General features: G+C 42.5%; 1 protein-coding gene across 1 annotated transcript in view; it reads left to right on the top strand.

The window, feature by feature from the left end:
• Positions 1 to 942: 942 nt before the first annotated feature.
• adgrb3 (adhesion G protein-coupled receptor B3) overlaps positions 943 to 27,580 on the top strand; it is a gene marked incomplete at both ends in the record, with an annotated part of 382,932 nt that continues 356,294 nt past the window's right edge. Inside the window, one exon of the mRNA XM_080740073.1 lies at positions 943 to 1,705. Coding sequence (XP_080596199.1) covers positions 943 to 1,705 — 763 coding nt within the window. The remainder of the gene's footprint in view (positions 1,706 to 27,580) is intronic.

Here is a 27,580-nt window from a genome sequence, read left to right as displayed (position 1 = left end):
GCGCACACACACACACACACACACACACACACACACACACACACACACACACACAGTCTCTCTCCATGCACACGCAAGCGCACGCGCACACACACACACACACACACGCACGCACGCACGCACGCACGCACGCAGGCAGGCTCTTTATCAAATTGCATTGTCAAATATGTCAAGCCTCTGTGAATGTCTCCACATTCAGGTCGTGCATGCGGACTGAAGGAGATCAGATCAGCCGAGGCGTAGCGTAGCGTGCTGGAGAGGAGACAGATCAAAACGATGCAGAATAGAAAAGCCTTGCCTTGTCTATAATTATGAAAGCCAACATTTTCTTTTTATAGCCTTATATTCTCTGCTGTTGCATGGGGGAAACGAAACGGGCTTAATCTTCAAATGTGCTGATTGTTAAACTAAACTAAGCTGTTGTGTCCTTTGGAGCTATCGCTCCTTATGTCTCAGGCAGAGGTGCGTTTCTTTGAGCCTATGTACGGTTTATATCTATCTTTTGTGTCGATATCAGATCTCATATAGGTCGCTGCTATCTGAGGGACACGCTTCCCTAATTTAAACCCATTAATAATACCTCAGCTATAAGACTGACGTTACCCCCCCCCCCCCGTCCCCAAATCACCAGCCAAATAATATATATATGAATAAATAACATAGAGAAAGAAGCAGCCACGAGGTGGCAGTGTTTGCCCAAAGGATGGTGCAACAATAAAGGACAGACTGCTGTGGTAATGCAAAATACATGTTTTCTCTCTCTCAGATTAATGTGGCGTTCATTTTCACTTCGATGACAGGAAGTGATAGGAAATAAATGAGCCAAGTGAACTGGATGTGATTGAGATCATCCGTCATGTTGTTTCCTCTGTTTTTTAATGCCATGCCTCATTGTAATTGATTTCCATTTGTCCCCCTTGCTTGCAGGCCAAATGACATAGGATGAAGGCTGTTCGTAACCTGTTGATTTATATATTTTCCACCTATCTTCTGGTTATGTTTGGATTAACTGGTGCCCAAGATTATTGGTGTTCCACTCTGGTCAAGGGGGTGATTTATGGATCATATTCGGTGACCGAGATGTTTCCCAAGAACTATACCAACTGTACGTGGACGCTGGAGAACCCAGACCCTACCAAATACAGCATCTACCTGAAACTGTACAAGCGAGACCTAAGCTGCTCCGAGTACTCCCTGCTCGCCTATCAGTTCGATCACTACTCCAACGAGAAGATCAACGAGCTGCTCAAGATCAACGAGTCCATAGTGTACCTGTGCGACTCCAAGAACGTCTATGTGTTTTTGCAGTACGACAAGAATTTCGTGCAACTTCGGAGGGTTTTCCCGTACGACTACAACGGATTGACGCCGCCGCCGCCGCAGAAGCTGGACGAGGAGGAGAAATCCGTGGTGGAGTTTTTGGTGTTGAACAAGGCCAGCCCGAGCCAGTTCGGGTGTCAGGTGCTCTGCACGTGGTTGGAAAACTGCCTGAAGTCGGAGAAAGGGACGGTGGAGACGTGTGGGATCGTCTACACCAAGTGCACCTGTCCTCAGCATCTGGGCGACGGGGAGTCGGAGAGCGTGCTCATGCTAAACAATGTGGTGTTGCCTTTGAACCCCCAAACGGAGGGATGCTTGTCCCCGCAGCTTCACGCCGGGCAGGTCTGCAATCTGAGTGCAGAAGTGAAACGGCCTCCTAAGGAAGGTGAGTATCGTCCTCCCCTCTCCCTCCTTGGTTTTGCTGACATATAAGACCTAGACTAATAGCACAAGGACTGTTCTGTTGTATATGCATAGATAAGCTACTCTAGCAACTGTGTCAAATGTGCACGTCAATTAGTCGATCCTCCTTTGCCCTTGTTGCATGCTTTACCGTGTTGATGGCCCATGAAACAAAGAACACACACAGATACTGGTATATGTCAAATAATAAGTCAACTGTGAGAGCAAAGCTTGCAAAGGCAGGTGGGATTATAGGCCTATATACCCACGAACCAAAACAAAGCAATGTGACGTTTAATGTGGTTACGATTCAGTCTTTATCTGAAATATTAATGTGATTCATTTATAATGGAAGTATTTGTACAGATCTCCGTGAGTAGAGAGTTGCTACAAATCGAAGGATTGTTTTTTTTGGGTTTCTTTTTGTATACTTTGCATTTATGCCCATCATCCACGAGAAAGGCCTGCGATGACGAAACTAAGGACACGTCCTTAGTTTTTACTGGCATGTCTATCACTTTGAATGAGTGATTATTTTAAGGGTGATACAAGGATAGTGTGATCTTGAGTCATAGCGAAGGCATGGTACATTACTCAGGGGCCCGAGAATAGTAATAGTATGAACCGTGTTCTTTAGCCAAATACAGTAGATTTATGTACATAAAAACTAGCAGAAACCAACGGAAGCCATCTTGAGGGACAAGTAGCCAAAAAGCAGCAATCCTGAAAAATCCAATAAGTAGCAGAATTTGAATCTGGGGGTTTTCAAATACAGTATATTTATCAAAAGTAAAAAGTCATTTTGCCTTTTTCACTGCTTGTGTTTTGACAGTATTTTAGATTGCAGCATTAATCCACAAAATTATCAATGCCGTGATTACAGTCTTGGATGTACAGCATACCGCACTCGCACGCACACACACACACACACACACACACACACACACACACACACACACACACACACACACACACACACACACACACACACACACACACACACACACACACACACACACACACACACACACACACACACAAAAACACACACACACACACACACACACACACACACACACACACACACACACCCGCACACACACACACACACACACACACACACACACACACACACACACACACACACACACACACACACACACACACACACACACACACAGTGAACAAAAGGGCAAAACTGTAGGCCTACTCTTTGTTGCTTGCATTTCAAATAGAGAGCAAGGATAAACACAGGGAAATAATGTTACGTTACATTACATCAGTGATGTGAAACAACATTCATTCCACAACGTCCAAACAAAGACGATGCATCAGAGTCCAGTTCTTATGGGGAAAATGAACAAACCCAGCCGTACAGTAGTAGGAAATGAATGCTACGGGGCATCTTCAGTGTTTCATCGTCGACGTGATTGTACTGTACTAACACCTTGGAGAACTGCTTTCTGATCAAATGGAATAGATCAGGGGTCTTCAACAAGGGGGTCCGGGACCCCTAGGGGGTCCTCAGAGTTACTACCAGGGGGGCCGCCAAAACACTTGCCAAACAACTTGAACCCTCGCATCCCTATTCTCTGAGTAGAACTTTAGCCAAAAATAGCAGATCTACAAGCTCTCAACGCCTCGCGCTGTGAGAGCTTGTAGATCGGCTATTTTTGGCGAATAGGTTTGGTGTAGAGGTCAAAAAGAGCAGACCAAGTACAGAGTGAAAGGTCAAGTTTACTAAGTATCGACTATGGAAGATTTTAAAGTGGTTAAGTGTCAAACAAGTCTATGAATCTACCTATGAAATCGATGAGAATCTCCATCACACATTTATACAATATGTGGTGGGGGTCCCTGCTTCATCTCCCTCTCAGCTAAGGGGTCCCTGCTTCATCTCTCTCTCAGCTAAGGGGTCCTTGGCCTGAAAACGTTGAAGACCCCTGCAATAGACGAACGCCAGCGTTACAGTATAGGAGTACTGGTCAGTTGTTTGCTGCAGCTATAATGGAGCATTTTTATTTATTTAACCACTTAAATCCTTTATACTTTGTTGAACGGGGGTCCTCCCAGGGGCCTACACCACTGTTTCCCAAGCAGTGGGTCGAGACTCATTTGTGGGTCGCAGATCCATTTTTTCGGTTTCCAACACTTTATCTGTAATTATTATTTCAAAATGTACAAAAATAAATAAATAATAATCCCCCAAAAAGCTAGAAAATGCAAAGATGAATTAGTAAGTACGTAATTTCATTAATGAATAAAAGAAAAATCGAAGAAATTCCATATAGAAAACAAATGTTTTTAAGAAGTATAGTGGAAAATAGCCGATCTACAAGCTCACAACTGCCTTTGAGAGCTTGTAGATCTGCTGTTTTCACTAATTTGGATCCCGCGGGGCAAACGTCTAATAATCTCTCTTTTGGTTCACAAGCTAAAACATTATGGGTACCACTGCTGGCCCATAATGTTTCCCCTCTTCACCAATAGTGTCTTCGGCGAAAATAGCAGATCTACAAGCTCACAGCGTGTCGCAAAACGACACATTGTGAGCTTGTATAGACCGGCTTACAGATAGCCACAGTATATCGGGTTCAAGTGGTTAACACGTCTTTTCCGTGTGGGTTTTGTGAGATCTCTCTAATCAGACTGACGTTTTGTTGCAGAAATAAATATATAAGGGGAAATTAAGATCCTCTTCATACAGTATGTCTGCCAGCTCTTCCGTGCAGTATAAACCCATCCAAGTAAAATGGTGTCACTTAACATGATTCCATCCAGACGTATAGGCATATAGCCTTAAAGCCATCATGGAATATGTTTTTATTTTCTCCCCCCATTTGGTGAATGTTGCGTTCATTAATTTTAGGCCTAGAATTATTGAATGCTTTAACCAGTGAAAAATAGCAGATATACAAGCTCACAGCGCGGCGAGCTTGTAGATCTGCTATTTTTGAAAAAGTTGTGAAAATGTGTGCAAATCTTTGAATATATGTATTTTCAAAGCGAATGATTGTAACTCAAATTTTGCTTCTGGGGGGGGGGGTCCCTGGAACTAGATATTTTGAGATGGGATCCGTGGCCAAATACATATCATTTTGGGGGTCCTTCACATGAAAAGGTTTGAGAACCACTGACATAGTAGTCTCTCAAGAACAGACTAACTGAGCTCCAGTTAAGTGAAAAGGACCTTTTCTTTGACGATGGCTGGCCAGATTGCTAACATAGAAACATGGGTTTTTCAAAAAAATCTTAGAAGGATTCACAAGACACTTATAGAATCTGGTCAAAATTCTCATTTTCACGATTTTTCAAGAATAGCAGATCTACAAGCTCGCAGCCACGCTGTGAGCTTGTATATCTGCTATTTTTCAATAGTTAAAGCATAAAATAATGATACACAATATAGTGTACCCGTTCTGAATGGGTTAAAGCCATCATGGAATATGTTTTTATTTTCTCCCCCCATTTGGTGAATGTTGCGTTCATTAAAAAATGGAAAACACTATAATACTGGAGTATCATGTTTCGAGAGTCTTTGAGCTCATATGCAGCAATGAAATCTCGACGGCCCGAAAACAACATTTGACATTTTTTTCTATCAGCATGTTAATAACAGCTTAAGAGCACAGCTTAGTCTCTCTCTCTGTCTCTGTATCTCGCTCTCTCTCTCCCCCCATCCATCTCTCTCTCTCTCTCTCCCTCCATCTCTCTCTCTCTCTCCCCCCATCCATCTCTCTCTCTCTCTCTCCCTCCATCTCTCTCTCTCTCTCCCCCCATCTCTCTCTCTCCCCTCTCTCAGGAAGATTTTCCCGATGCAGCTATTTATAGTGGATGTGGGGAGGGGGGGGTTTGCTGAATAAATCCGTTTTCATCTGGATAACTGGGAGATCACCAGTGGGGTTTAAAAGAGCACTGCGTCTCCAGTGGCATGATGATGATGGTGGCAGAGTGGGTGATCATTACGGGGAATAAAGATCTGCAAACAGCCCCAACAAGGGCGGTGTGGTCTGATAGGCTGGTGTCTTTGATCTCCTCGTGTGTCTGGTCCAGGGTGGCCTCGCAAACACATGAAAGGAGGACGGGTGGGTGGGTGGTGGGCGGTGGGTGGGTTATTGTGTATGCTTGAGCCTTGCCTCAAATGTTTTGGATTCGAGTGAGGGAGGGGGAAAAAACAAGCTTACGGATTTGATATGTTATTAAAAGCTCCACCGGCTGTCAGTCAGTCAGTCAGTCGGTCTGTCCGTCACATCACGTCACGTCACACTTTTGCCCCTACTCTTATCTCCACCAACGTTGCCCCTATCCATGCCAAACCTTGCACACACACTCCTTGGCTGGCAAACCACAACCTCACAAGCCCTGATTTCTCACACGCCCCCTCTTCTAGCGCCACCTTGGGGCCGATTCTTGCAAAACACATTTTTGGACACTGCTCCTACAGATTTTGCCCTGAAATCACACAAAGCGGTGCACAGTATCTCTAAAGTCATGTCATCAACATGGATCTGTCCCATTTCCCATATTCCCTCCTGATTGCCTACCATTGCCTTCTAAAGTTTGTGTATGTGACCTGATGGTCGCTTATCTCCCGAGTAGGGAGTCTTACTGGTTATTATTCTACTATTATTATTATGGGTTTATCGCAGGCACTAAGCATTCTTGCCTTTTAAAGCTGCCCATCCAGGAACTTATATTAGTGAATAGAACGTCACATTAATCCATCTCTCTAACGGTATACGAGTACGTTGACATATAATAGCAGCACATCTGCAGTGGTAGGAGGAGGTGTCCCTGCACTTCCATTGAGACATTTACGTAGATCCTGGTGTCGGGTAGACATTCAGTAGGACGCATACGGTAGTACTGCCAGAAGCCCATAATAACGCAGGGATGCCGTTCATTGGCAGAACGGTGGCACCGAGATGGCCTCATGCATGCCACACACCCGGGTTCAAATCCTGGGTAAAGGGCATGGAGGTTATGGATTGCAGCTTTAAAAAACGAAGCCTCATTTAGTTTCTCCATCAGTGTAGTTGGATTTAGGGGTGGGCGATATGGAAAAATACAATATCACAATATTTTCCCAAGTTGTATCACGATACACGATTTTATCACGATTCTTTTTCACGTTGGTTTTTATGGTTATTTTTTAAGTAAAAGCTAGACTCTCAGGGTTCCTTTTGGGAGGTCTAAATTGAACTTTACAATTATGTAACTCTAACAGTATACAAATGAAAAAGAGTTAAGTGGAGACCATGACATTTTAAAGTTTGAGAACCACTGATTTAGACCAAAATGCAGGTTTAAATTGAATTATGCAATGAATCTCTGTATTAACGATTAAACAGGATTTTTTACAAGGCTCTCCGTCAATTGTATCACGATACAGTATATACGATATCTCTGAAAAGGCATATCGTGGAGACACTGTATCGTCTCAACGATAATTATCACCATATCGCCCACCCCTAGATGCCGTTCATTGGCAGAACGGTGGCACCGAGATGGCCTCATGCCACACACACCCGGGTTCAAATCATGGCTAGGGCATGGAGGTTATGGATTGCAGCTTTAAAAAAAACGAAGCCTCATTTAGTGCATCAGTGTAGTTGGATTTCTCTGTGCATTTTTCCTCCTCGGAGAGAGAAAGCGGTGAATCCAGTAAATAGGATCATACATCCTAGCAGAGCATGTTCTTTGTCCTGGCGCCGGCCGTTTTGTCTCTCCTGGACATCTGCTGTTCCGTGTTCCACATGCCTTCCAATTCAATCTGAGCATTAGATCAACCTTTCCATTATGCAGCAGTCAAATTATCCACTGATTGCTCCGACGCTGGCGAGCAAATGAACATCATCTTGAGGCATTGTCTTGTCCGGCGTGGCTCAGCCTATTGTTCTATCTGTCCGTCAGGAGAAAGGGGCTCTCTGCCTCGCGTGGGGGGGGGGGGGGAATGGAGCACTTTGGAGAATCCGACCTAAAGGGAGTCTTGTTGTGTCAGAGAATGGACGTGTTCCGTGCCGTAAAAGGAAGATGCCCAATAGTCATTATTAGTAATGTCATTATTACTCATCAGTGTTAGATGGACACTGGTGGTTTGACCATGTACAAGAAAAGTGTGTGCTTTTAATTGCCATTCAAACAATTCCTTAATTTCTTTGTTCAACTTTGGAGTCCCAGGTTTTTTTTTTGCCAATTATATATATTTTTACTCCTTTTTCATCCCAATTTAGTCGTTATACCAATTGGTTCCTCCCCACACACAGTGTTGTCACTGCTGTTGTATCCTACTGACTCACCTGCCAGTGAGGAGCCCCCACCGGGAGGACATAGAGCCTTCTTCCTACTCCTCCCGCCCAACACTCCCTGCTGACAGGTGCCGCCACAGCCTGTAGGAAGGAATACATGCAATGACCAGTATCACCCTCCCCGTCCGGCTTTTCGCACAGACTCCCGACATAGCCGGTTGCACCACAGGGGATTCGAACCCACAACCTTCCGCGGTGGTGGGCAGGGACGTTACCGCTGCGCCACCCGAGCACAACAACAACAATTCCTTCATTGAGTTCAGTTTGTACACCTTAAAGGGGCCATTGTCCTGTACTACCCAGCCTTCTCTCATAATTGGAGGAAATTGGTATTCCAACATGAAAATGTCTTTTCTTTTACTAAAGGCCCCTGACAAATCGTAATATGAGGCTATCTAACACCACGAAAAAAGAAAATCACGTACACCCCCTTTAACGTTTTAATACCGGAACATTAAGCACTTATTTAACAGACAGAAAGGCTGAAAATGTCTGACAGACCATCTGATCTGTGATCTACGTTGTATACTGGTGCAGAGCTCCTAATCTGTGATCTACTTTGTGTACTGGTGCAGAGGCTCCATTGTGAGAGAGTTGAATGTGAAAAGCGAACATGACGTGGACATGATTGTGTTGGCAAAATTGGTTTTATAAGCTGACCCACGTATGTTAGTACTAGAAGAATACATCTCAAAGTCAGTCCCACATGCTTTCTCAGTAGAGAAAGATAAAACACATTGATGTCATCACTCATCACAGATTTGAGGTTTCTTTGTGGTTTTGTGTCATAAACACTTCCATACCGTGGAATCCTGCTTTGACGATGTTACAGTTTCCACCACAGTAGAAATAGTTAAAAAATAGCCGATCTATTAATAACTCACAACCTGTCGCTTCGTAAGTGGGCTTATAGATCTGTTATTTAGATTTTTAGAAACGTTTGCCTATCATGGCATGTCCAAAAGAGGGACCCTGGGGTTAATCCACATTCCCAAACGTCAACAACAAACAGGAGCTAAAATTGCTATTTATCTTCCGTCGTCACAATGAATGTCAAAAGAAACATTTTCTCCCTGGGTCTTGCAAACACGTGCGCGGTAAGTACGCTATAGTCATCAGCAGAGCAAGAATAAATCCGCTGAAATATCCATCCGCTCATTATACGGTTTTCGGTGCGACACGTTTCCTGTACGTGCCGTGTAGGAAAAGAAAATGTGATTGGCGATTGGATTTTATTGGCAAATGAAATGTGTGTGCGAGGCGTCCTAATGCACTGTCACCCGCCAAGGGCCCTGAAGAGCACTGCAGCAGCGCCGCGGCCTTGCACAGGGGCGTCACACTGGGGGGGGAAAGTGGGACTGAGTTACCAGGGCCCAAGGTGGAGGAAGGGGCCTTCATCATTTTATACTTTAGCTATTGAAAAATAGCAGATATACAAGCTGCGAGCTTGTAGATCTGCTATTTTTTTTAAAAGTCGTGAAAATGTGTGCAAATCTTTAAATATATGTATTTTTTAAGCGAACATTTGTAACTCAAATTTTGCTTCTGGGGGGGGTCCCTGGAACTAAATATTTTGAGATGAGGGTCCGTGGTCAAATACATTTCATTTTGGGGGTCCTTCACATGATAAAGTTTGAGCACCACTGACATAGAAACATATATCTTTTTTTAAACGTAGAAGGATTTGAAATATTCAAAGACTTGCACAAAATGTTCAAGATCTTTTAAAAAAAATAGCAGATCTACAAGCTCGCAGTGCGGCACTCGGTGCCGCGCTGTGAGCTTATATATCTGCTATTTTTCAATAGCTAAAGCACAAAATAACGCGTTCCCAGTCTAAATGGGTTGAACCCCTTCCCCCTATGAAGAACATTCATGGGGGGGGGGGGCCCGCCCCGCAGTGAATCCTTGCACCCGGGGCCCAGGATTTGGTGGTGACACCCCTGGGCCCCGCCGTCGTCCTCGCATAGAGAAGCCCTTTTATTCACTTTGGAACTCAGTCAAGTCACTCAGTAGTCACACTGCATTATGCTCAGCCCCATTGTTCTGTACACTTGGAGGCCATTTTAGTTCCAATTCAGTGGAAGTGCAGAACACAGCTCAACAGTGGCGAATCAGTTCTTTATCCAGAAATGTGTATTATTTGTCTTTTTTGTTTGTTTGCAAGCTCCGGGTTTTTGCATATCCTACAGTATACTGTACGTCTTGCTCCGTTAAACTTAAGAGGTTCTAAGCTAGGCTTTTTCCATCGCTTTAGAATTATATTGTTGGCCCTCCATACGGCGCAATGCACGGATTAGGTCGTAATACGCATCATCTTTTATTCCTCAGACATCTCCCCGTATCACTCGTCCTTGAACAATGAATATTCTGCCTCCTGTTCGGTTGGTTTTATTAAACTCCACTTCTTGTTTTATTGTTTGTGGTGCAGAGATGAAGTTCAGTTATTTTGCAGATCAACAACACACACTGCATTAGAAGAGTCATATTATATTAATAGTGCAAAAATGTGGGCGTTATGTCAACAACATAAGCACCCAAATTATAACCATTCTGCCATAATTATGTTTCATACATTACTACACAATATCGTCGTTGTCCGGTGAAAACCTTGTATGTCCAAAACCGTTCGTTTTGCATTTATCATTTTAAAAATGATTTAAACTAGTGAAAACAGCCGATCTACAAGCACACAACGCCTCGCGGGTGCGAGGCGTTGTGTGCTTGTAGATCTGCTGTTTTCACTACTTTTGTGCGACGGCCTTGTATGATGAAGCAGGGCTTTACTTCGGGAAAGAACGTACACATTTGAAACTTGGAAATACGAGGTTTCTGCCCGACAGTGACGCTATAATATAACCACATTTACAGACGCAGTTTGTCCATTTATGCCACTGTGATGTAAATGTATGTAAATCTTAATTAAGGGTCAAAAATCCCTTTCCACAGGAGACCTAAAAGCTTTGCGCGGCGGTACTTGGCAGACGTTAATAAAGTCACTGCATGAGTATGCGTTGCTGTGTGGAAATTCCTTGAAATAGTTCCCATTTTGGTAGTAAGCAGCACTTAGCAGCTCTAAAAACACACCCTCGTGATGAATTGATCACCACAACAACCCGGCCTCTCTGAACGGCATCCTAGTTTTCAGATATAAAAGTACACGAGGCGGTATGAGGTCAGCGTAGCCGTACGTAGGTCATTTTGGACGTCTTGACGGTCAAGCTGATTGACTGGCTTTGCCTTGTTCAAAGAAGGGCCGCTAAGACGACTTACATCACACACGGCCGGGCTATTCGGGACCACAAAAATCTATTTTCCAAGCAGTGGCGTCAGTTCAGAAAAAGCTAAGGTATGGCAACATGACTGGTGTAGCTTTTTCGTGATACATTTATTTTAAGAAGTACATTACATTTTTTCCCACGTTTCTACGGTTTCTTGGGCTGGATATGGCAGCCTGGAACGGTTGTTCAAGTGCAGCTAAACTTTGCATAGGCTATAGTAAACGTGCCACAATTAACAATAATGAATTGCACCTGTACCATTTTGTCAAGATGGGGAGAATACAAGTGTGGAGAATATCATTATAATACCTTGTTAAAGTGACCATTTTGTAAAGTTCTGCATTTGTAGTTATTTTACTGAAATTTAACAACATAATAAAGAGACATTAGTGGATTTATATTTAAAAGTAACTTTTATGTTCCCCCCCTGGACCCAGGGTATGGCAGCTGCATACCCCTGCCATACCCAATTGACGCCCCTGTTTCCAAGCGTGCCCTACATAAGGTATGACGCAGTGAAGGTTAGGGTCCACAACATGTACGTTATGTTTACGATGATACACTCTGTCAATGAAGGTTAGGGTCCACAACATGTACTTTATGTTTACGATGATACACTCTGTCAAGTACGTGTGGGGAAAAAAAGAGATGCCCTTTGATTCAGCAAGTTGAAGTGACTACAATGTTTACGTTGGTGTGTAGTGTGTGAGATGACTAATACTGAATACATTGTCTTCATTGCTTCTGTTTCACTTAACTTACAACATAGAGTAGTGCGTTCTGTTTCACTTAACTTACAACATAGATTAGTGCGTTCTGTTTCACTTAACTTACAACATAGAGTAGTGCGTTCTGTTTCACTTAACTTACAACATAGATTAGTGCGTTCTGTTTCACTTAACTTACAACATAGATTAGTGCGTTCTGTTTCACTTAACTTACAACATAGATTAGTGCGTTCTGTTTCACTTAACTTACAACATAGATTAGTGCGTTCTGTTTCACTTAACTTACAACATAGAGTAGTGCGTTCTGTTTCACTTAACTTACAACATAGAGTAGTGCGTTTCGAGACGCAGATGAAATTGTGCTACTCCTAGTAGGGTATATAAGATAGATAGATATATTTATTATCCCAAGGGGGAAAATCAGTTGCCCAGAGGCAGCGCAGCAGTATAAGGATATTTACAAAGTTACGAGAAGTATGAAAAGAATAAAAAAGAACAGAGTACAGTAAAGAGCAAGGTACAAAAAAAGGGAACGAAGAATATATATACATAAAGTGTCACAAAACTGTCAATGGTCAACATGAAACCATCAACTTGAACAAAAAAAGCAAACCTTAAGCACAACTATAATACAATACAGTGCCCAAACAAAAGTGTTCATAACAGTCAATGCTAGTGAGTAGAGCAATATTACAGACCTATGGTACTGTATATCATGATGATTACTTGTTTTCTAACACGGTTACTTTAAATTAACAGCAAGATTCACACTCAATTATGAGCAAAATGTTTCAAACCTAAGCATAGCAGTGGGTTATCGTTATCAAAGTAGAGAATGACCGCGATGAAATGACAAATGTAGTAACAATTCACTTACTCATTTACTAGTTATAGTGTATAATAATTCCAATATAATAAAAAACAAACAAAGTTGTAGTGCTGCGAAATGTACACCTGTAAACAAATGTCTCCCAAACTTTGCACTTTCAGACCAAAAGCCTGCGCAAGCAAAAAAAAGGGCAGGAACGTCGTACATTTGTTCGCAGATTTATATGTTGCCGTGTTCGCCACCTGTGACCACATTTGGGTACATATCTCAGACGTTGGTGGATGATGTGTGCACGCAGCTGAACAAGCGTAATATCCTCTCCTAATCAGGATTCCACAATTAGCCATAAATTGTTGTCACACTGGCACCTACTGCTTGCTTAGCAAACCATTTTTCATTCAAGCCATTCAGCGTGGCCAAGAGCTGCACATGGAAATATATAGCAGCAAAACACAACACAACACATCCTCTCCGGTCCGGGCTGTGGAGCTGATGTAACTATCAATGAGTTCCAAGAAATAGGAGATTATTTGGAATACCGCAATATGAGCCAAAGAAGAGGCGGTCGTGTTAATGTGATTGCACGGACAAAGTGTAGTAGAGCTTCCATAATGCCAGTGGTGGTTCCTTCCATGTTGGTTCTATAATGCATCCATTATAATCATAATGCACTTATAAGGCTTCATAATAATGAAGGATAGACAATATTGCCACTATCTTTATAGGAAAACTTTTTAGTTTTTTTCTTAAGGAGGAATTTTCCTAGGACTAAAATGATTTACGATACGATAATATATCATATCGAGAATCGAATCGAATCATGACCTTAGAATATAAAGTTGAATTGAATTAATATATGCAATGTAAATGTTGTGTAAGAGGAATCATTAAATATATAAATGCTCCTACAGTGACACAATAGAAGAATTTATGGATTTCACGCTGTGATCGATCGGTAATATCGGGATTGGCAGATATTGTTTCCACGCTGTGATCGATCGGTAATATCGGTATCGGCAGATATTGATTCCAGCTGATCGGTGATCGGTATCGGCCCCAAAAAACCTGATCGGTGCATCTCTAGTTAAAGCATAAAATAATGATACACGTAATGTGTACCCGTTAAGTGGTTAAAGAGCATACTGATCCAAGTGTACATGTTTTGGTTAAATGGCCTTGGTGGTATAAGTAGGATAATCAACTGTGAGCCGTGTCGTTATGTAAAAGTAATGCACTCTTTGGAGTCAAAATCATAATTAGCCTTCACATCAGGCATTACTATAACCGCAGGCCTTGTAGTTGATTATCCTTTACTTATCCCTTTTAACCTAAACCGTACATCACTCCCCCATATTATTAATGAGATGTTTAAACATTTAAATGCGTATTTAAAAAGGAAAAAGATTGTCTGCATTTCTATAATGCCATTACCTTTTTATCCAAAGCACTTTATAACATGCGTTAAATTCACTCTTTCGCACGCCGACGGCAGAGCCAACCGTGCAAGGCACACCAACCTGCTCATACATAGGCTGTATCACAGGGGCTTTCAAAGTGGGTGACGGGGCACCCTGGGGTGACGGGGCACCCTGGGGTGCCGTGACGGCATTCCAGGGGTGCCGCGAGATCATTTGATAATATTTGGAATTCATTCGGACACTTGAAAAAATATTTAGTATCATTTTGAACTTGAAGTACAAAGTTATTTTCTGTCAGTTCTAACCAAAATGGCTGTTATCTCAACGTTTTCCTCGCAACATAATCACTAAAATATCGTCACTGTCGGGCAGAAACCTTGTATATCCAAGTTTCAAATGTGTACGTCTTTTGGTAAAGCAAAGCCTTGCTTCATCATACAACACTGTCGCACAAAACTAGTGAAAACAGCCGATCTACAAGCACACAACGCCCCGGGGATTGAATCGGGAAAACTTTCTGGTTCCCACTTGGCCGCTCTTTATCGTAACCACTGGGTTATGCAGTACTTTTGACATTAGCCTTCATTTAATACTTGAGTGAACAGTGGCGCACACATTATTGTGTCATTTCGTTTGCATTTGAGGAAACCTACATTTACCCAAAGTAAACTTTGCGAGGGGAAAATGTGTAATCAGTCTTTTTGTGCATTTCTCGTAAAATGGAGCCCACCATACTGTAGGTCTAAAGAAATAAATGAAATGAAGCAATTGTGCAAAGCACTGCGAGATGGTACAGTAAATGGTGATAGGATAAAGGAATCAGCATGTCTGGGACTGGGTTTTTGCCAGAGAAAATTATCTAGGGAAGCATCTCATTGGCTGACTATGGTTCGTCCGTGGCTGGACAATTCATGTCTGCCATAGATTAATTAAAGGAACATAATGTCCAAGTGTTACATGTCATTGTCTGTGATTTACTCATACCTAGTGTAACACCTGAGATTTGAACCTTCTGTTTTGGAAACTAAACATACGATACGATACTACTAACTGGGTAGATATTAAGCTTTTGGGCTTCAGGCTGAACTACTCTGCAAGTAACATCTCTCCCCTAAGTTACCACCCAAGATTCGAACACGGGTCTCCCGCAGAGATAAGAGGCAACCAAATATCTACCGCTATAGGCTGTGAGGGAATACTCCTGCATGGGCCAGGGGAGATGTTAGGCTTTTGGGCTTTTTGTAGCTATAATCTGCTACACTTTCCCCCGTTTTCTTTGCTACACGCTAATCTGCTACAACGTTTTTACCCCCGCCAATTTAATCCTTATGCCAATTGATTCCTCCCCCCACACACATTTGTGTGTTGCCACCAGGCCTGGAATGTCGTCATTCTAGGGGCGTGGCCACTTGATCTTTGGTGTTGTAAATTTTTTGAGGGCACAAAGGCCAAACGCCAGGGCAGGAAGGTCATCAAATAAAACAAGATTTTAGTCCATTGAAAGAATTTGTTGAATTTAATTAAGGGCCTAATCTGCAGTGAAATAGATACATTATATTATGAAATTAAGTAGATAAATATTACTTATTAATATTTACAATCTGATCCATGCTCAGCCCCGCACCATTCAAAGTCACTGGATCGGTTTAAAGATGGGGACTCAGTCTCAGGGGAGTTTTCAGAATCTCAACAAAAAAACCCACTGGTGTCTACATGACAAGAAAGACACCGGTGTCTACTGTCTACATATTGACAAGAAAGAGACAGAGGAGAAAGTGGTACAGTCAGCTGGAGCATTAAGGCCACTGTGGCCTCAGGTCATGCCATTGGTTTGAGGGGCATTAAGGCCACTGTGGCCTCAGGTCATGCCATTGGTTTGAGGGGCATTAAGGCCACTGTGGCCTCAGGTCATGCCAATTGGTTTGAGGGGCACAAGGCCAAACTGAGGGGCAACGGCGGCCATATGGCCTTCATGGCCTCCATGAAATTCCTGCCCTGGTTGCCACTGTTGTTGTATCCTTCCTGACTCACCTGCCAGTGAGGAGCCCCCAACGGGAGGACGTAGAGCCTTCGTCCGATACTCCTCCGGCCCCAACACTCCCGGCCTGTTGACAGGTGCCGCCCCAGCCTGTAGGAGTACAGTAGATACATATGTTATTAATGATAATAATATTAATGCATTTTATTTATAACGCACTTTACATTCAAAAGAATCTCAAAGTGCTACAGTACAGGATTAAAAGCAAGGCATAAAAACAGCATGTAGGCAGGCAGACAATCACATTTGTTATACTAAAACGGGTCAGGACTAAAACTAAGCAACACAGGGCAAGACTAATAAAAAGACAAGGCCCAGTAATAATGGCAGAGCTCACCCAAATGTCCATCCTTCCAATCAAAAGTTTTTTTTGGGGGGGGGGGCATATTGGTATAAATAGAACTTGTTACAACCATGTTACAGTTAGTGTGATGCAGTAGCCTGATGCAGGTGCAAGACCTGTTGTGTTTTGTATTATGTGTTATAGGTTAGGTGTAACTAGTTTTCTATGCATTTCAGGGGTTTTGGGGGATTTGACACCCCCAGTACTACAGCCTAGATCCGGCCCTGTACACTAGCAACTTGATAATAGTCTTTATCACCCCCATAGGGACATTTGTCTTCAGAAATACTTTATAGTATCACAGAATAGACATGTGCGGATATAGGCTCTGACATCACCAGAATCCACATGTAACCCATAAATAATCCATCCGCCATCCATACGATATACAGATCCACACCCACCCTGCCCCCGCACGGAGATAACTTATTAATGATGTCATACAGAGTAGATCTACAGTATGGTAGCCTACTGTGAGAAGCACAAATTAAAGGGAAATGTCAGCTTTTCTTTGCTGCAGTAGCTGTGCCTTCCCCAACCGCATAAGCCATAAAGATTTCCCCACTCTCCATTTTGCAGCGCATCGGACGCACCAGGCAAACGTATACTCTCTAATCTCACCGGGATGTTTGTTTGTGGATAAATAAATACGGGGGGAAATGATGATAAAGCAGATGTAAATGTTATCCACAACCTGGAAGTTATTTATTTTGCAATCATCTGCGGTAAAAAGCTCTGATGGAGTTTGGGATTCACCAGGAGGACTGCATATGAACCTGTGTGTGTGTGTGTGTGTGTGTGTGTGTGTGTGTGTGTGTGTGTGTGTGTGTGTGTGTGTGTGTGTGTGTGTGTGTGTGTGTGTGTGTGCGTGCGTGCGTGCGTGCGTGCGTGCGTGCGTGCGTGCGTGCGTGCGTGCGTGCGTGCGTGCGTGCGTGCGTGCGTGCGTGCGTGCGTGCGTGCGTGCGTGCGTGCGCGCGTGTGTAACAGCAACATTTTGGATCAGTAGAACAGTGGCGTCAGTTCAGAAAAAGCTATGGTATGGCAACATGCGCGCGTGCAAGACACCAGTCATGTTGCCATACCTTAACAACAGGCATGATATATTTATTTTAAGAAGAAGTACATTTTATTTTTCACATTTTGCATTTGTAGTTATTTTACTGTAATTTAACAACATAATAACCAGCACAGATAGACAAAGAGTCGTAATTCCAGTCGTAAAAGTCAGTAAATTGACATTTCACTGTCATCTGGGACCCCCCAAAAAACTGTAAAGGAGTAAAGCTTTCAAATAATTGTAATGGAGTCAAAAGTGCAATATTTGCCTCTAGGAAGTATAGTGGAGTAGATGTATCGTATTATTATGTAACTCTGTGGTAATGATCAGCATGCAGCTCCGAATAAACGTCTGAGGGTCAAGGTCACAGTCAAGGTCAAAAGGTCAAAAATGAGAATGTGGACAGATTGATTTTCATGGAACTTGGTAAAAAGGAGCAGGCTGCCCCGAAGAGATTAAACAGGCCGATTCACTTTTTGGCCTTTGACCTTTGAACCATAGGTCATACCATCAAATCGTCGTTGTCGGGTGAAAACCTTGTATGTCCAAAACCGTTCGTTTTGCATTTATAATTTTAAAAATGATTCAAACTAGTGAAAACAGCCGATCTACAAGCACACAACGCCTCGCACTGCGAGGCGTTGTGTGCTTGTAGATCGGCTGTTTTCACTACCTTTGTGCGACGGCCTTGTATGATGAAGCAGTGCTTTACTTTGCGAAAAGATTTACAAATGTGAAACTTGGAGATACGAGGTTTCTGCCCGACAGTGACGAAATATCATTTTCCCCTTTTCCCCTGGGCCAAAGACACAGTGTGTGCCGATTTGTGTGAGTACTGGACAAAATCTGTTTGAGTAGTAGCAGAAAATGTGATTTGAAGAAAATGTCAGACAATCTTGGGAGCAGAAGCGGACGGAAACGATTTTTGATGGTACTGTACTGGTATACTGTATGACCATACGGTTCGAAAGTATTTCCAATTTTCAGTACTTTAACTTCAACTCCACTACATCTCAAAGTCAAATATTGTACTTTTACTCCACTGCAATGAATTAAACTCAGTCCTATGCATCTCAGCCATTTCAAAAGTAAGCCATTTACCACGAATGGTAAATTGCTTTTCTACCACTTCTACAATATAAATGAAAGAAAACACAATTGTAACTTGCAAGGTTATTTAGTTATACAACTGCAACACAACAGTGGGCGGGGTCCATGAGCCAACTCAAGGTTGTTGACTGATTTACCACTGTTTTAAGCCAATCACAATCCAGTATCTGAACATGTGACCACAAAAAGTGGTCGAATAGGCGATCTACTGACAAGTTCACAACGTGTCGCATTATGAGCTTGTAAATCTGCTACTTTCAAACGTTTTAGTCATTTTAGATAAATGAAAACTGAAAACTTGTGAAGTGGGACATTCTGCACATGGAGTACTTTTGGTACTTTAAGTACATTTTGATATCACTTCTTTTGTACTTTTATGCACATTTTGAATTCCAGATTTGTACTTGTAAGGATTTCTACATTGCAGTATTGTATTTTTGGAGCTGTGTGGAACACAAGCTTCCCTATACGTGGCCGTGTGTGTAGGTATGTTTGTATGTGGGTCTGTCTGTATGTAGCCCTCAAGCCTGTCGTGTAGTACCTTTTATGACCACACATGTTAAGGGAGGGGCGCTGTTTTCAACTGCAATACACACACACACACACACACACACACACACACACACACACACACACACACACACACACACACACACACACACACACACAACACACACACACACACACACACACACACACACACACACACACACACACACAGCTCCACTTCGAACAGAGGTTCGATTTTTACTTCTAAGTACAGCATTTGAGTAGCCCTTTTCAGTTCAATGAGGCAGACATCTTTTAGTTTCCAAATAACTTACGGTTTCGTATTTCAAGGGACGGTTGGCATCTCAAGAAGCAAAGCACCAGAAAGACCAAATATTTTGGAGGGCCTTCAGGACCTTCATGACCAGATGGCCAGGCGGTTCTTTTGTGCCAATTATGTTGCAATTGCAACATCTTTGCAATGTTTGATCACTTGAAGGATTTCAGTATGTAATGTCTGAAGTGATTCTGTTCCAAAATGTAAGATGTATTAGGCCTAGGATTATTGAATGCTTTAACTATTGAAAAATAGCAGATATACAAGCTCGCAGCGCGGCACTGTAGATCTGCTATTTTTGAAAAATTTTGAAAATTAGAATTTTGACCCGATTCTATAAGTGTATTTTGAATCCTAAGGTTTTTTGAAAAACCTATATGTTTCTATGTCAGCAATCTGGCCAGCCATCGTCAAAGAAAAGGTCCTTTTCACTTAACTGGAGCTCAGTTAGTCTGTTCTTGAGAGACTACCATGTCAGTGGTTCTCAAACGTTTTCATGTGAAGGACCCCCAAACTGATATTTATTTGGCCACGGACCCCCATCTCAAAATATGTAGTTCCAGGGACCCCCCCCCCCCCCCCCCCCCCAGAAGCAAAATTTGAGTTACAAACGTTCGCTTTGAAAATACATATATTCAAAGATTTGCACACATTTTCCCAACTTTTTCAAAATAGCAGATCTACAAGCTCGCAGCGCGCTGTGAGCTTGTATATCTGCTATTTTTCACTGGTTAAAGCATTCAATAATTCTAGGCATAACTATAAAATCCTTCTCTGCGTCATCCTCAAAGGGCTATAGTCACACAAACACACAACATATTCTCACCTCCAAGTAGTCAGACACCTGACGCCCTGTCAGTCAGACACCTGACGCCCTGTCAAGGACCCTATACTGCGTCACAAGAGGGGACGCTTTGGGTACGCAGAAATATCAACAATGACAAATTGTACAATGTTTTACATTTTGATAAAAAAACAAAACACTCCCACAACGTCTAGCGGCAACATGTTATGCCAGTAAGACGCCGAAGGGCAAAAGGCGACCTCAGCCCTAAAGGGAGAGGTCGCCCTAAAGGGAGAGGTCGCCCTAAAGGGAGAGGTCGCGCAGGACGGAATTAATGTGCAAGTGTGATTCGAGTTGCGGTTGGTTGTGAAGTTGGACAAAATGTGGGCAAAATATTTTCCAAAATATGGGACACAATAAGCCAGCGATTTCTTTATTACTAGTATTTACAGTAACATTCCTAGCCCCCATACGTCACATCTGCCCATGAAAGATTGTGGTGCATCTTGGGAATGGGCTTATTGTGTCTAAAAATACATACTTAGCCACACGTGTAAGCATGCCCCCACCCACTGAAATCAAAGTCATTAAAATCGCTAAAACAAGAGAAAGCAGTAAATGGAAACATTTTAACACTCATCTTTTCTTTTCTCTAATTCATCTAAATCTAAAAACAAAGTTGTGCTTTAGGCTCATGCTATCAGCAACTGTGCGTTTTTCATCAGCATAACATTAACACATGCTTTTTCAGGTAGCATTTCCATTTCCATTTGTAGTGTGTGTGTGTGTGTGTGTGCGTGCGTGCGTGCGTGCGTGCGTGCGTGCGTGCGTGTGTGGTATCTATTTTGCAAATGTATGAGTTAAACATACGTAAGTGGACCTTGGAAATCAAAGGAAGGGGCCGACGCGCTTCCGTTTTCTTTGACTTCAAAAAGCTCTCTATCATATATAAATACGGACAACAGCGACTAATGAGATGCCGGGGAGGAGGAAGGCTGCCTGATCTCGTTATTATACAAATTAGATTTGTTTATTGCAAACGTATGCATAATTCAATACCAGCCGTCATTCCGGATTTTCTGCCCATGGTAAAAAAAATTAAGCCCCCCCACCCCACCCCTCCCTGACGCAGCCCCACCACCATTCAAGGAGAAAAGAAAAGAGGCCGCTTCTGTTATAGGACATTGCACTAACCCACATTTAGTAACGGGACATTTCAACAAAATCATGGCTGATATTCACGATTTTGTGTACTTGTAATAAGAGGAAAGGTGCTTTATTTTTTTATATTCATTCCCCCAATACAACAAATGTTCTTATTTACATGGATTTTTGTTTTTCTCCACCATTTATTTGTCCGGATCCTGAACAGAATCTTCACTTTCATCTAGGGCTGTCACAATTATTACATACTCGTCTAATCGTGATTTTTTTTGTTGTTGACATAATCGTGATTATTTTTCATCATCGTCATTGTTTCCATGTTGAAAGATGTTCACATATAAAAATTTTAAAAAAGCAAAAATAGTGGAAATAGCAGTTCTACAAGCTCACAACGCATCGCATAGCGACGCGTTGTGAGCTTGTAGATCGGCTATTTCCACTATCAATGTTCTTTTTTAAGTATAAAGTTGTCAAATAAGTAAGTAATTTCTTTGTATATTTAGGTTATGTGTCATATCTAACATGTGCAACTTCAAAGCCAAAAGCCAAACAGAATGTAATTGTCAACGACAAAAACACAGTTAAATCGTTAATCGCAATTATTTGAGTGACAATTAATCGTCATGTAAAATGTCATAATCGTGACAGCCCTACTTTCATCTTCACGAGAGAGAGAGAGAGAGAGAGAGAGAGAGAGAGAGAGAGAGAGAGAGAGAGAGAGAGAGAGAGAAGAGAGAGAGAGAGAGAGAGAGAGAGAGAGAGAGAGGAGAGAGAAGAGAAAGAGAGAGAGAGAGAGAAGAGAGAGAGGAGAGAGAGAGAGAGAGAGAGAGAGAGAGAGAGAGAGAGGAGAGAAAGAGAGAGAGAGAGAGAGAGAGAGAAGAGAGAGAGAGAGAGAGAGAGAGAGAGAAGAGAGAGAAGAGAGAGAGAGAGAGAGAGAGAGGAGAGAGAGAGAAAGAGAGAGAGAGAGAGAGAGAGAAGAGAGAGAGAGAGAGGAGAGAAAGAGAGAAGAGAGAGAGAGAGAAAGAGGAGAGAGAGAGAGAGGAGAGAGAGAGAGAGAGAGGAGAGAGAGAGAGAGAGAGAGAGAGAGAGAGAGAGAGTGAGATGAGAGAGCTCCATCTCTCTTCATTAGTAGAAATATAGTGGGCCAGTTTTCGCAGTTTGCCAAGTTTTGTTGAAGTAACGTACACCAACCATGTTCCATTATAATTCCGCGTTGTTGTGACATAATTGGGTTTCCGCGCGTCTTATCAAACCATCGTTGTGTGTGTCCAAATAGGTGAATATAAATGAGGCTTGATAACTCTCTCTCCTCTACTCACTTTCAGCCCGGCACAGTTAAAACATTTAGACCTGAACACATTATGACGCAATATTTTATGCTTTAACTATTGAAAAATAGCAGATATACAAGCTCACAGCGCGGCACCGAGTGCCGCGCTGCGAGCTTGTAGATCTGCTATTTTTGAAAAAAGTCTTGAAAATGTGTGCAAATCTTTGAATAAATGTATTTTCAAAGCGAACGTTTGTAACTCAAATTTTGCTTCTGGGTGGTCCCTGGAACTAGATATTTTGAAATGGGGGGTCCGTGGTCAAATAAAAATCATTTTGGGGGGTCCTTCACATGAAAAGGTTTGAGCACCACTGACATAGTAGTCTCTCAAGAACAGACTAACTGAGCTCCAGTTGAAGTGAAAAGGACCTTTTCTTTGACGATGGCTGACCAGATCGCTGACATAGAAACATAGGTTTTTTTTCCAAAAACCTTAGAAGGATTCAAAAGACACTTATAGAATCGGGTCAAAATTCTAATTTTCACGATTTTTCAAAAATAGCAGATCTACAAGCTCGCAGCGCGGCACTCGGTGCCGCGCTGTGAGCTTGTATATCTGCTATTTTTCAATAGTTAAAGCATAAAATAATGAAACGCAAATTGTGTACCCGTTCTGAATGGGTTAATCTGCGTCCCCTTCTTTTTTCACCCCTGCTGGTTCCGTCGTGTCAGTGGATGGCAATTACAGTCCGGGGAGACGAGACATTTGCATCGGCGTCTAACCGCAAAGAATGTGGCAAATGAGTCTGTCACTCAAAGATAGTGTTTGTGAGATGGGGTGGATGCAGAGTACTTTTTCCTCCTTTCCCTCGAGGGGCTTCTGACTGTGACTGTTCCCTCTGTAGGGCAGGGGATGTGTCTTCTGACTGTGACTGTTCCCTTCGCTTTGAGGGTCCCGGTTTTAGGCAACAGTGGTTCGCGTCCCGGTTTGAGCGGCTGAAAATATGGTCACCCTACTTATAAGCATTGTAAGCTTTATTTGTTTTTTTTGGGAGGGATGCTAAGGGGAGTATTACTCAATAATGATATTCATAAGATCATTGCTAGCACCAAAGCACAACCTAAACTGTCATAGGCAGAGTCATAGGATAAGCGTTACAATGCTGATATCCCCGTATTTACTTGTGTCACTTTGAGAGTCATAATATGAAAGCTAAAGGAATACAGAGAGACTACGTTATAAGTAATGAGAACGTAAATAATTAATATTTGAACTTCCATGGTACATAAACCTTTCACTTTCATGTTTAAAACAATTGCTGATGAATAAAAATAAAGCCGTGTGCATCCTTTATTCAGTAGCCAACCAACAACATCCAATAAAATATGACCTCCATACGCTGTGGGAAACCTCCACCGTCATCATAAAAGAGTAGACACACAAACACAGTAGATAAATGAGCATGAAGGAAATAATAAACGTATGAATTCTATAGCTCATCCAACGCTGTCAATATCAGTCCTGTCTTCAAAGGCACGCAGGCATAATATTGTAACAGTGAGAGTTTAAGTTTAACCCATTTAGGCCTAGAATTATGTAATGCTTTAAGTATTGAAAAATAGCAGATCTACAAGCTCGCAGCGCGGCACCGAGTGCCGCGCTGCAAGCTTGTAGATCAGCTATTTTTGAAAGATCTTGATTGTTTTGAATATATCTTTTTAAAAGCGAACATTTATATAACTCAAATATTTGCTTCTGGGTGGTCCCTGGAACAACATATTTTGAGATGGGGGTCCGCAGCCAAATACATGTATTTTTTGGGGGGTCTTTGACATGAGAAAGTTTGAGAACCACTGATTTAGAAGAAGGATTTAGATGACATTGATAGAATCGGGTCAAAAATATTCAAAGACTTGCACACGCCCTGTAGTACCTCTGCGTACCCCTAGGGGTACACATACCCCCATTTGAGAAACACTGCTCTATAAGATAGCGGCTAATGCTACATGCTAAAACCTGAACATGCTGATGAACCTGAACCCTGGCAAGCTGATTGACACGTTGAGGTTGGATCACATATTTTATGGTCCTGAAACTCACAGGAATTTGCACGCGCACACAACAGCGGACAAACAATGTGCAAGGCATTCCCTTGTTATTGTTTTATAAAACATTGCGTTTGCAAATTATCACTAATTAATATTGGCTTAATGTTGCACAACCCAATACAAATCTGAATGAAAGTAATTCATAGATAAGTAATGCAACATTGCAAACCTATTGCTTGTGTATAAATTGGTCATTCAGCCCTCCACTGACTGATGCTGTACTTGGTTTATCTTATTGATCCCGTTTAGTTGCTGTGCACAGCTACTTTTTTTTTTGTCTTCCTCAAAGGAATATAACAACTCGATACAGCGAAATTATGGATGTTTTCCATTATAAACAGGCAGACATTGTACTGCATGCAGTCGGCCTAATTCACTGCCTTAGGAAGAATTGAGAATTGCATGGGGAAATTCATAATTTCGTTCCACTTTCAGACACAAAATGGTACAGCCAGCAGTTGTTGGACTTTTCTATGATGGATATGGAATTATATTTGATATGGTTTCAAAGATTTGTTCACATATTTCACATAAGGCCATGCCTTCACTAGAAAGACGGCGTCAAAAAAAGAACCAGGGCGAATTGTGCGTCTGACACCGGCACCGACCGCAGCGCAACGTCGGTAATGGTCTGCAGCACCCTTCATTGCTGAACACATTATGACGCAATATTTTATGCTTTAACTATCAAAAAATAGCAGATATACAAGCTCACAGCGCGGCACCGAGTGCCGCGCTGCGAGCTTGTAGATCTGCTATTTTTGAAAAATCGTGAAAATTAGAATTTTGACCCGATTCTATAAGTGTCTTTTGAATCCTTCTAAGGTTTTTGAAAAAACCTATGTTTCTATGTCAGCAATCTGGCCAGCCATCGTCAAAGAAAAGGTCCCTTTCACTTAACTGGAGCTCAGTTAGTCTGTTCTTGAGAGACGACTATGTCAGTGGTTCTCAAACCTTTTCATGTGAAGGACCCCCAAAATGATATGAATTTGGCCACGGACCCCCATCTCAAAATATCTAGTTCCAGGGACCACCCAGAAGCAAACTTTGCGTTACAAACGTTCTCTTTGAAAATACATATATTCAAAGATTTGCACACATTTTCACAACTTTTTCAAAAATAGCAGATCTATACAAGCTCGCAGCGCGGCACTCGGTGCCGCGCTGTGAGCTTGTATATCTGCTATTTTTCAATAGTTAAAGAAGTCAATAATCTCAGGCCTAAATGGGTTAACAAGGAAACATTCCCAGCGTTGCCGCTGACGTGAGGCCCAATAGCTGCAGTGGAGCCCTGGCGTAATATGGTTGTTTAGTCCAGTGGTTCTCAACCTTGTCAGGCCGGTCCCATCCTCTTTTACAGTACACTTTAAGACATAATAAGACATAATAAGACAGAATAAAGCCATAATAAGAAATAATGTGTTGGTAATTAGAGCTAATATATTTTATTAGACAGAAACAAAGACAGAATAGTAGAAAGAGCGAATACATTCTCTGGCACCGCCACCTGCCGCGGAACTGCAGTGGCAGACACTGCCGCACGACCGCTAGTTCGACCAGCAGTCGCACTGCCGGACCGGCAGGTCCCGTAGCGGTAAACTGCCCGTCCGTGCGGTGGTGGCTGGTATTCGCTTTCTGCTATTCTGTCTCAGCCACCACCGCACGGACAGGCAGTTTACCGCTACAGGACCTGCCTGTCCGTGCGGCGGCCGCCGGTCCTACTGGCGGGACTGCTGGTCCTATCGCCGGCGATGCAGTGCGACTGCTGGTCGAACTAGCGGTCGTGCGGCAGTGTCTGGCACTGCAGTTCCGCGGCAGGTGACGGTGCCAGAGAATGTATTCGCTCTTTCTACTATTCTGTCTTTGTTTCTGTCTAATAAAATATATTAGCTCTAATTACCAACACATTATTTCTTATTATGGCTTTATTCTGTCTTATTATGTCTTATTATGTCTTATTATGTCTTAAAGTGTACTGTAAAAGAGGATGGGACCGTCAGGCCTTAACCCCACCAAAATAGTCATATTTGAACTGGGGACCCCCCCCCACCCTGACGAGCACACAAAGTAGGAGTTGAGGCATTAGATTTTGTCTGACTCGGTTCCACAGATGAATATTGTGAAAATAGCAAAAATAGATCGGTTATTTTCGCAATTCTTTCTTCTTTTGACAATTTGGCAATTTTTTGACTCGTTTTTATAGTATAGTTGGTTGGTTACTTTTGATGCAGGTCTTTTTCTTTTCTTTTAAAGGTACTTAAAAAGGTCTTTATGCGTGCGTGCGTGCGTGCGTGCGTGCGTGCGTGCGTGCGAGCGTGCGTACGTACGTGCGTGCGTGCGTGCGTGCGAGCGTGCGTGCGTACGTGCGTGCGTGCGTGCGTGCGTGCATGCGTGCGATTCCAGAGCAAATCTCACAAACTGTGGACCGATCAGCACCAAGGGCCAATGAGATCTGAACTATTTTACTTTCATTATGGAAGTCATGGGGTTCAGGTTGGGTTGGAATGTGCCCTCTTATACATCATAGATTCAGTATGTCATGGATGATTGATGTCACAGACCGGCCACCTGTTCCCCTGTGGATTCCTCAGAT

Source organism: Nannobrachium achirus (genome assembly GCF_963921795.1).
Source record: "Nannobrachium achirus genome assembly, chromosome: 13".
Lineage (NCBI taxonomy): Eukaryota > Metazoa > Chordata > Actinopteri > Myctophiformes > Myctophidae > Nannobrachium > Nannobrachium achirus.
The sequence above is the reverse complement of the archived record's forward strand: the minus strand, read 5'-3'. Positions and strand labels throughout refer to the sequence as shown.